At 31.3% G+C, this 12,060-nt stretch overlaps 1 protein-coding gene across 1 annotated transcript; it reads right to left on the bottom strand.

Moving 5' to 3' along the window:
- Window positions 1-329: 329 nt before the first annotated feature.
- Window positions 330-2,717, bottom strand: LOC141719513 (protein SHORT-ROOT). The gene has a single exon (XM_074521892.1). It carries the CDS (start codon window positions 2,229-2,231, stop codon window positions 663-665), a length of 1,569 nt encoding a protein of 522 aa, XP_074377993.1. The 5' UTR covers window positions 2,232-2,717; the 3' UTR covers window positions 330-662.
- Window positions 2,718-12,060: the final 9,343 nt, after the last annotated feature.

Here is a 12,060-nt window from a genome sequence, read left to right as displayed (position 1 = left end):
ACACATTTTATTTGTGAAATAAATGGTTGTTATTGCTAAACCTTCTGATATCACCCTTAACTCACCTAATACCAACTCCTGCTCCATCTAATCTAAAAATATTAACAAAAAAAAAAACAATCAACCTCTTGAACTAACCTATCTTAACAAAAAAATTGGTTCGATTTTAGTAGGTGCATTTGAAATAAAATGTATTCAAATGGAAATATAGATAAACAGTGATGCAAAGATAAATCACATCAAATTTTGATGTGACCACCAGATTTACCTGAGAAAAGTACTACAGTTAGAGAGTTTAGTATATACTAGAAATTCATAACGATCAGTCATCGGTAAACATACTAACTGATTGATTGCAAAAACATTTGTTCTTCTTCCGTACTAAATTAAAAATAATAACAAACAAAATTTAGAAGAAATTTAAAACTCAAATTGTTACTGGTCAAGAATATATTACTTGGTTTCTATTTTGATCAAACAAAAGCAATGACCCCTGATCATCTCCTCTCTTTTTTTCTTTTTCTTTTTTTCAGATTTAACCTCCTTCCAATTCATAAACCCCACAATATTACCCCCTATATCGGGCATGCACGTGCCCTTAAAACCACGCACGTGCCAACCAACACCATTTTAGCCTACCGATCAACACCGCCATGTAACGATCAAGGTTTCCATGCACTAGCCCAAACTACCGGCTGATCCTTCCATAACAAGAATATTCCGGCATCCGAGCACGGTGCCATTGACCATCCCTCTTTATACCTCCTCAAAAGCGCGCGTACATCATCACACACTTCATCGCTAAATGAAGCACCGGTATATCCAGCTGCATGCAGCCTATGAGACCAGCGCGTGGCCGTCTCTCGCCGCTCGATTGATTCGGACGGCTGACAAGCAACCAAGTCAACCACAGCGCGTCCAGCTGCCCTCTCCAACATTAATCTCTCATTACTTGTCTTGGAAAAACAATCGTCCAACGACTCGAAATAAACCCTAAACCACCTCAGACATTCTTGGAAACCTCTTAAAAAGTCAAACCCGTCAACGCCTACATCAAGATCAGCTTCCTCTTCAACAACAGTAATAATCCTCGGCTGCAATCTCCTAAACATCGAAATCAAATAGTCGCGGCGATTATTAACAGCCGTAACAGAATGTAACGCGCCTACACAATTAACCGCAATAGCTTCATCCTCCTTAATATCCAATTCAGCTAAATTAAGTTCGGATAAATCTCCCGTGTGATGAATAATATTAAAATTAAAAGGCACGCCCATAAGTCTAGCAAATTTCTCCATTCGATTACCAATCTCTCTCATTACCTTATGAACAGCCGCCGTGCCCGGTCCACTAGATTTACTAGCCACGACAGTAGTGAGGCGGAGATGCGGTGTTTCATCTGTGCGGGTAGCTAGGGCTTCGAGCAAAGTAGGCCATTGAGTACAATAAGTGTTACTGAAATCAATAATATGTAATTTAGCCTCACCTTCAAAAGCTTCCATAATAGCACCATTGCAAGCAACATGTCCGAAAGTTGTCCACGGGCTTACTTCTTGAAATTTGAGTACAGTTTTACGAGTAGTCTCAAACGAGCAATTCTTCTCGGAAGTGGAGACAAGAGTACGGTAAGATCTCTCGCCCGAATCAGTCATGCGGCTAAATAAGGCTTGAAGGAAATAAGAAGCAAGCTTTTGATCGGTGTCACCGTAAGGTGAGCTCAATTCATTGAGCATCCAAATGAGCTGCTGGAGGCGCGTGCTATTCTTTTCGGCAATTGCACGTGCAGCTTCAAGTAGAATATCGGATGACCACTTGCCACCCGAAACTAAAGAACCGAATTCTAGGGTTAGGTCATGAGCAGACGAGTAGGAGTAATGATCAGCCGAAGATGTTTCGAAACCGGCACCGCCGCTGCTTTGATGATGTTGATATTGATGAGGTGGAGTGCTCGTGTTGGTAGTAGTCGGAGTCGGGGTATTCGAAAGCGGTAGCTGATATTGGTTCTGTAAATAGGTAGGTGGAAAGTAGGTATTATTATTAATATTATGCTTAGAAGAAGATGAAGACAAGTCTTCTTCATCCATGAAAACGTTGAAGCATTCTTCGTCAAGTTGGTAATGAGGTGGATTTTGATGAGAAATAGATCTAGAGCTGCTTGAAGTTCGGCTTGAATTGAAGGATTGTTGATCAGATTGGAGAGTACTACTAACAAGTCTAAACAAAGTATCCATTTAATCTCAAGTTAAAGCCCCACATCAAAAATAAACAACTGTTTGATGTGTTGCTGTATTGTATATATATGAACGGGTACGTTAAGGAGTAATTTGTAGCTAAAGGAGTGAATGAAGAAAATGATTGAATCGAGATCTTGAAGATGGAATTTAGCTAGGTTTCCCCCAAGCTAAACATGATCATTAGAGAGAGAGAGAGGGGGAATAATATTGGGTAAATGTATGTGGGTTTGCTTTTGGTGTAATCGATGGGAGAGTAAATGGAATGATGGGGTGGAATGGAGTGGTTTCTATCCTACGGAACCTAGTTATTCTATTTGGTCGTCTTTTTTACAAAATTAAAGATAAAGTTTTATTACATTTGACTGGGATTGGTCTTTTAGTTTAAACTAGGTTCAAACTGACGTGGCCTTGGATAAAGCTTAGGAACCCACTTTCATCTGAATTATTCTAAGTTTAATTAGTAGTTACATGTATAATCATGTCTAACTTCTGTATATATACTGCATGCAAACTATTCTTGATATGTGATATAAATATTGTTCATATCAAATGTTGAATATTGAATATATTTATATTATTATTATTATTATTATTATTATTATTATTATTATTATTATTATCTCGTATTTCTTATTTACACAATATTCAATATTGTTTGAATCTTGTCAAATGTTAAAATATATATTTATATTATTATTATTATCATTATTATTATATATATTAAGAATATTTTCCGTATTAAACTTATATTCATTTTCTATATAATTTCAAACATGTATTATAAATTGTAATAAAATTTTACATTCTTATTATATCTCTAAAATTGTCATATTATCAAAAATCAGGTTTGTTCGATCCGGAATAGATCGATGATAAATATACTTATATTGTTGATTTTCACATGTTGGATTTAAAACACGTGTTTCATTAATTGTGTATACTCCAAATCGATTTTATTTTTATACTTTGATAATTTTGATAGGCCTAATCATATCTGTATTATAAACTTTAACTTGATTTTAATAAAATTTTACGCCAATAGGTAATAGCAGCCGTTTCCAACTTTTATTATATTTAAGAATGTATCACCAAAGACAACTAGGATATGTTAACGTGTTTACCTAGCAAAAAAATGCTAAAAAGAGTTTCAATTATTCTTGTACGCTCTCTTTCGACATAGATATTTTGTTGAAAATTGGTAATCGGAACAATAAACTATATATCAAGAGAATTAGCTTATAAACTGATAAGCCCCTCCCCAAAATCATGTATAATTAAAACTCGATTAATTTTTTCTTGTTAATAAATCTTAACGAGGGGGCTGAGTATATTATGATTGCGATGAAATTTTTTAATGAAGAAATTATATTAAAGATAAAGAAAGTAAAAACATCTATAAAACTATGACGCTTGTATAATATTGGAACAGAGATAGTGGAGTAGCTTTTGATGGGAGTGGAATAACAATAATAGTAGTAGTTGAGTGGGAGCAGGCGTGACAAATGGGACTTGGGGGGAGAGAGATAAATGATGATAATGAAAATTGAAAAACTAGCTAGAAAAGATGAGAAGAAGAGAGGAGAGAAATTGAGAGATTTATATACAAAAGCTGCCGGCGTGCATGATCATCATCATCAAACCCACTCCCATCATACATTACATATATATTCTTTGCCTCCTAATCGCTCTCCAATCTCTGCCATTTATACAAAACCTTTTTCATCTTTTCCATGCCATACTCCCTCCACATTGATCCATACATGCTTTTCTCGTTAACCCCCTCTTCCTAATCTAGTTTTACTACATTTATCAACTCTCTCTGATCAACTTTGTACCCACCCCCGTTCTTCATATTCTAGGTGCGCATGCATGCTTTTTTCACTTTCCTCTTACCCCGTTTGTGCAACATAGACATTGCTAACAAATACCCTTAGGGTCTTTTTTATACATATGCTATTGATCCCGTACATCATATACGATTGTTATAATATACTAGCTCCCTTGCAAGCACAGAGGCACAAAAATTAGATCTGGCCGGATTCGGGTCGAATTTTACAAAATTTAGATTTTTTCAATCAGGTCGCGCCGGTTTTTTTTTTTTTAAATTAGGCCGGGAATGATTTCGTTTAAAATAATTTGGCCCGCGGATCGGGCCGGGTAGGGTCGCCGGATTTTTTAAAATAATTTTAATATTATTATTTTTTTATTTTTTAAGTAATAATATACGATTTTCGTAGATTTTTTTTTGGATTGTATTTGTAAGTTTAGACATTTATTTATAAGTACACACTATTAATTAGAATTTAGAATAAATTATTCATATTATATCATATAATAATTTAGAATTTTAAATTTACATCTCGGTAATTCGATCTTAATATTAACTTAAGGTGTTCACATATAAGTAAAAAAAGATGTGTAACTATTAATTCTCTAAATAGTTTATTAGAAATTTAGGGTTTTTATTCGAAATTATATCCAATTATAAAATAAATTTGGATAAGGTATAATTTTTTCAATGTTCTATTCAAATATTTATTAAAAATCAACATAAAATCTGAGCTTTTAATGGGCCCGATCGGGCCGAGCCAGATTTTTATTCAAATCGGGTGTCCGGATCGGGTCTAAATCTAGATCAGACTTAAATCCGGACTTTTACCAGATCGGGCCGACCAAATTTTTACAAAAAATATGTGGCCCATTAAGGTCCGCGGCCGGATCAGACTGGACCGGGTTTTTATCGGATTTTTTCCGAATCAGATCGGACGGATTTTTCGGAATTAGATTTTTTTGTGCATTTTTACTTGCAATGCAGGGTTTCTTTTTATAAATATTTTAATTAAGTTAATTCATAATTTTTATAATTTTAAAAAGAAAAATAATCTTTTGGTTTGGCCCCTCACTATAATATTTGAGATTTTTCTAATTTCAATAGTCCACTGAATATTTGTCAAATAATTTTTAAGTTACTGATAGTTTAATAATTAATATTTAACTGATATTATCTTGAAATTATAAAAAAAAACTTTATACAAATTTTTTATAATTATATTGATTTAAATCATTAAAATATAACTTTTTTAGTATTCAAATTAAAATTTTCTAACAATCGTATTCACATTTTAATATTATATTTATTAGTTCTTAACTATACACTTTAAGATCTAGTGATAAGTTCGACTAATTTGGATTTGAGGTCAAAAAACAAAAAAATGGGAAAAATGGGTTAAGACTTAACAAATATAATCATAGTATTATTTAGGTGTTTTTCAAATTCACACATTAATCTTATTAATAGTCTATATATTTGTTCAATTATAAACATAATTAACGATTTTCATCTATTTAATTATGAATTCATCTTATTCGAATGTCTTGAGTATGAATTAAAATTAATGATTTTTTTTTGTTATATAAGACAATAATCTTAATTCAGTTATTCTAGTTTTAAAGTTGTATGTGATTTATTACATAATACCTACATCTACACATTATTAATTTAATTTATAACATTTAGATTTTAATGTATCCAATTTTTTATTTGAGTACTTTCCAATTAATCCAAGCAATCATAACTAGATAGGCTGGTCACCGAGTTCAAACGAGTTTCAACTTTTAAAATACTACTTTTACAAGGGTTTTACGACAACCCTTGTTACTTCCCAGAGACTCTAATTATTTAACATGACATGCATGATCTAACTATGCTTTACGTACCCTCTAGCCTCCGGTATAAACAGAGGGGAAAAGTCATTTTACCCCGTGCTTTACCTCTGTAGTGTAAGTTTATTAATTTAATATTATTTAAATATTAAATTTATTTTAATTTCTGAACTTAATAATATAAATATTACTTACAAAATGTTGTTTGTTATATATTAATATATTATTTACATTATTTAAAATTTAATTTTTTATTATTTAATATATTTAGAATTGAAGTTGCGGATATCGGGTATCGAACCCCGACCTTTGATAATATTTTGAAACTATCGTTTATATTCAACTTATTATATATTATATATTGGATATGATTAGAATAATAATTTTAAAAATCATATTTTTAAAATATAATTTGAAGCTCTCTGTTTTATAAATTTGAATACCTGCTCTAAATATAATATGTTAAAAAAATTCAAACTCCTTTACTTTGTAAATCAGCGTGCCTTATTTTTTGATAAATATAAGAACCGAGAAATTACGACTGTTTTGTGTTATATTAAATGAGTGTTATGTGAATTATGATATTATAAATTATGATTGATCATAAGATATTATCTATTCCGTGCTGAGTATATATAGTATGGTTTTGGATATTTCTCGGATATTTTATTACATGTTAAATGTGTTTGTATTGAGTAATATGTTATCGGGAATCAATTTTAATAGTTGTTATTGCGTGTAGGGCGTTTGGCCTTATTTCGCGTAATACGGTAATAACTATATTGATTTTCGGAACATCTATTTAATTTAGAAAATGTTTCGTTTTGTGAAAAATGATTTTACCGGGCCCCTACCGGGACGTCAAAGCCCACAAAATTTGTATTTTTATTTATACAAAATTGTGGGACTGTTAAATATTCAGTATTCTTGCATATTCGGATTATTCGTAATTTTTGGAAAATTTTGACATAATTTTTGTATTTATTGGACTAAAAATTATTCCATGTTATTTATTAATTTTGGGCTAATACTTTTTATTAAATGATATAATTAGGCCCTAAATAATTTTGGGATATTATTTTATAAGTATAAATAGATTTGAATTATTATTTAAGTATATAAAAATCAGAAAAATATAATAAAAATTCAGAAAATTCTCTAAAATTTCTAAGGTTAGGGTTTATGTGTTCTTGAGAATCAAAGCATGATTTGAGGTGATCTGGAAAACAAAACCTTTGATGTTTGTACTCGTGTGAAACTCTTGAAGAGTACAATTTGATTATATCATCAAAAGGTACCTCATGTTAGTGGACTTTAAATTTTGATTTTAGGATTTATGTTCGAATTTGAGGGTTTTTGATCTCAGGATTATTGATTGATTTTGATGATTGGGATAACTTCTTGATGTGATTTACAATCGAATCATCCATTTAATTATATCAAACGATTGCTAAATCGAGTAAATCAAGTTTTTGTTTTTTTTTATTTTGTTCATTTTTTTAATTTGATTTTTTGATTAATATGTTAATTATTAGATGATATTGATGTTGTTAATCAATTGTACGGGTTGAGAGCGTTATTTTGATATGAAGAAGATTGTTGAGTTTGATTTGAAAACGGCTGAGTTCGATAACTCGCCGGATTTGTTATGAGTTTGCCGGTTTCAATGGCTATGTAGCTGGAAAACGACGAACTCGATTCGTCCTGGATTGTTTTGACGATGACTGTGTTGCTGAAGGAGTGTAGAATCGATTTGAATCAAAAATCAGTTCAAATCGTGTGGTTTGGCCTTCGTTAAAGTCGACCTGACTTCGCCGGTGATGACCGGAATTCGCTCAGGGGATCACCGGGGATCACCGGAGTTCAAACCCAGTTATTTTTTTCACAACCTGGGACTTGACCCGGTTTTGTCATTTTGATCTGATATTCCGCAAAACCTAATTTTATATATTGTTTTTGGGGATTTATTTTAATAAAAATTCTAAAAATTAATTTTTAAATTCAAAATTAATTTAGTTAATTATTTTAAATAATTATTTAGTTAATTATTTTAAATAATTATTTAGTTAATTAATTTAGTTAATTTAGTTAATTTTTAAATTCAAAATTAATTGAGTTAATTATTTTAATAAAAATTCTAAAAATTAATTTTTAAATCCAAATTTATTTTCCTTATTATTTTCAAAAATCTAGATTTGATTTAATTATTTATAATTTATTTAAATTAAATATTTATGGATTTAATTAATTGATTAACTCATTTAATTAATTAATTTTATCTACAAATAGTTAAATAAAATGTAACTATTTATAATTAAGCCAAATAATAATTTAAAAATTATTTTGAAATTTTAAAAATGATATAAATTTAATCAAAATTAAATTAATATTAATATTAATTGAATTATTATTATTTTATTCGTAATAAATAGACCGTTCGTCCGTTTAATACGAAACGAACACGTCTAGACTCAGAAAAATATTCCGCTTCTATTAAAAATATTTTCGAGACATAAAATCTTTCGTTTCAAAAGGTCTCTTGATTTTGCAAACGTTTCTGAGTCGCGTAACTATCGAAAAGTCGTATTTCGACTCGATTTCAATTTTAAACGCATCAAACCGAATGTTTTGACGAACTGATTAATATGTTATATGAAATATGTGATACGTACCTTATGAGTTATATGTTATATAAAATATGTGATACACATAATTCAAGGCATTGAAGTTCAAATAAAGAGATTAAAAGTAAAGCTTGATTATATGTGGTAAATGAGACTAGTGAATACAGAATAGAGATGAACATAGAATGGTGATGGAAAGTTAGAAAGCGGATCAACTGAGGCACGCATTTCTTCCCTATTCTAAATTCAGAATAGTAAAATGTTGTATATTGCGCTGCAATAAATCTTGATTATGCAAGTATCTCTTGTTCTTGTTCTTTTATTATGAATTGTGATCTCTTGAGCAAATACATATTGTTCTGGGTTATTTGCAAACCCCGAATCATGATATTTTAACCAAAATTGGTTTTCATCAAAATACTCTACGGATGGGATGGTTACGATAAGAGCCAGGGATGGAATAGACCCTTAGGGCCGGGGATGGACCGAACCTGTTAGGAATATGTTGTGAACTTGATGATTAGTTAAACAAAACACCTTCATAAATTTAACTTAGTGAACTTTGTAGCTCTCGACGGATGATCTAATATAGTCCTGACAGTTGAACTTTATAGTCCCGACGGATGTTAATTTGACATCCATCGAGAGTGTAGCTAATGTAACAAATAAGTAATGTACCACATTTCTGCAAACAATATATTTTAGTCTAGTAGATTTTGTAGGGATCTCTAAGTTATGTTGACTACTAGATTGATATGCAGAATAGGTTGTCTAATTGTAAATATGAGATGTCTTGTAATTCTGTATAAGTGAAATAGAGTCAAGTGACAAATAGACTCCTGACGGATGATCTACAAGGCTCCCGACGGATGATCAACATATTCCCTACGGATGTTCAACATAATCGCGACGGATGATCATATTCAAAATAGCTATTGATAGTGACAACATAGTCACATGCGTCGGGTGTTTGCAAAAGGAATGTGGCAGCCTATTAAGCAGGATTTCGAGAACAAAGAAGCATTACCATTTCCATGCAAATATGAAGATATTCAAAGATGCTGGAATAGAGTAATGAAGTAACATGGAGTTTGAGTAGATATAGTTTTGTTTTATTAGCTTGTCTTACTGTCATGTAACTTGGTGATATATAAACCAAGTGTAGCAAGTAGAACATTTAACTAAGCAAGCTTATTTTCAGAGAAACATATCAAGCTGTATTCTGTAAGAATTTCTCTGTAGTTTTGTTTGTTCAACTTGTAAAGCAGCTGTGTGCTATTCAAAGCATCACAGAGTTCTCAATCTAATATATATATATATATATATATATATATATATATATATATATCTGGTGGATACTTTCAAATCCACCAGAAAGTTTTAAAGCTTGTATTTTATTACTTAGTATTTTGATTTCTATTGTTCTTTCATTCCGCATTACTGCAAATCAAACATTGTTATATATATTGAGTTAGAACATTTTTAAAATCTTAAAAAGAAGCTAGAATTACATTCAACCCCCCTTCTGTAATTCTTGTTGTATTGATTAGGGAATAACAATTGGTATTAGAGCAAGTTCCTGAAGTACAAAGAGTGTAAAGATCACAACAATCAACAAGATGAACAAAAATGATGTTAGAGTTAAAATCCCATTTCTGGATAAAGACAACTATCACTACTGGAAGGTGAAGATGCACCTACATCTTCTTTCTCAAGATGAAGCTTATGTGGATTGCATTAAAAGAGGTCCTCATGTCCCTATTAGAGCTGTAACACCCCCAAATTCGGGTTGGGAATCTGGGTCGTCACATATCCATCCAATCCTTTGTCACATGTGTTAATCCCCATGATCCAACAAAACCACATCATAGACCCCAATCCTTCACACATATAAGTTATAATCTTAGAAACAATACATAACCAATAACATATATTATTACACATCAAATACACTTTCCAGGATCTCACACTATTACTCATAACCTCTACATGAAGTTATGAATATTTCTAACTCGAACAACATCCTATCTGCATACTCTGGTCCACCTGAGCAAACCTGCAAAGAGTTTGTGGGCAATCTACGTATTCTCCACGCAATTGCCTTCTCTCCAACATACTGGCTATCTGTTGTGATATAATATATAAAAGCAAGAGTGAGCACTATGGCTCAGCAAGGTATATATATATTTATATGTATACATACATATATATATATATATAAATAAATGTACTTCATATTTTTCAAAGATTTCTGAAAACATATATGCTTGTCAAACTTGTAATATTCTCAAAATCAACTGTAACATTATATCCACTTTATACTTGTATCCATCTCTTTTTCAAACTTCAAGATTTTACTCGAACCAGAATTATAAACTGGATTTGATATTCACATCATGTATCTCATGATTTAAAACTCAGCCTTATCGGCCTTCTGTTGTAGATTGCACAACAATTTTCCAAAATGGAAGAAAGGGACTATACTGGAATAAACCACGTACCGGTGATCAGCCGAGTACGAATTTTTCTCTACTAGTAGAAAGAATACAAACCTAGCCGTCTTTGGGCTTATCAAGACACTACACGGTGGTTGCCCATTTCCGTGAGTCCGAAAGTCAATGGTCACAGAGACCATATAACTGTATACTACGCCACTCCGCGCTTGGTCACTACCCGATACCTCTCCGTGCCGGGCAGGCCACATTCCAGTCCCAAAACAATTATATTATTTACACAAAATCCTTTATCGAAGGAATAGATCGTTCAGAGTTGACCTTTAAATAAGATAATTTATTCATCACTTTTAATTCAATTGATCCTTGGGAGTTGTCGGAGTTTTGAATTTAAATTCATTTTCAAACCCTTAACCGTAGTAAAGTTTTACATATATTGTTCACTTGTTTTTTATTGAGCGAGGAAGCAAATCCCTTATGCTTCTAGACTAAGTTCCCTAAGATTTTGATAAGTTTCAAATGATTGATCTCTTCCGAGAAATTTTGAATAATTTAGAAAGTATCCTTGGGAACTATGTCTATTTTTAAATGATTTTTAGAGATACGGAATATTAAATATTTACGGTCTCATAATATTTTTAAGAAGGGTTCAATGAATTGACAAAACCTTAAGTACAAAATGTTTCTCAATAAGGTTCAATGAATTGATAAAAATCTTAATTAAATACTTAAGACAAGATTTGACATCTTATAATTTTCCTTTGAATGGTTACATGCATTTTAGACAGAGTGAATTGATTTAAAAACTTTTCAATATCTCTTTAAGTACTTTCCGGATATTTTAGTAACTCTTTAGGTATTACTTATAAATAAATAATCAAATAGGATATCCCTTGAGGGAATATTCGATTATCTCTTATAGTTATAAATCAAATCTCAATCGTTCGCTTAATATGTATGTTACGCGAAAGTACTTTGTTTATTGAAATAGAAATCTTCCGCGTCCGGCTCGTTCCGGAATAAAATCGATTTAAAATATCTCTGACTCCCACTATCTTGTATTATAATAAAATTACGTTTCAATTT

Source organism: Apium graveolens, chromosome 4, assembly GCF_009905375.1.
Source record: "Apium graveolens cultivar Ventura chromosome 4, ASM990537v1, whole genome shotgun sequence".
NCBI lineage: Eukaryota > Viridiplantae > Streptophyta > Magnoliopsida > Apiales > Apiaceae > Apium > Apium graveolens.
Note: the sequence above shows the minus strand (reverse complement) of the source record. Positions and strands in the feature narration are given on the sequence as shown.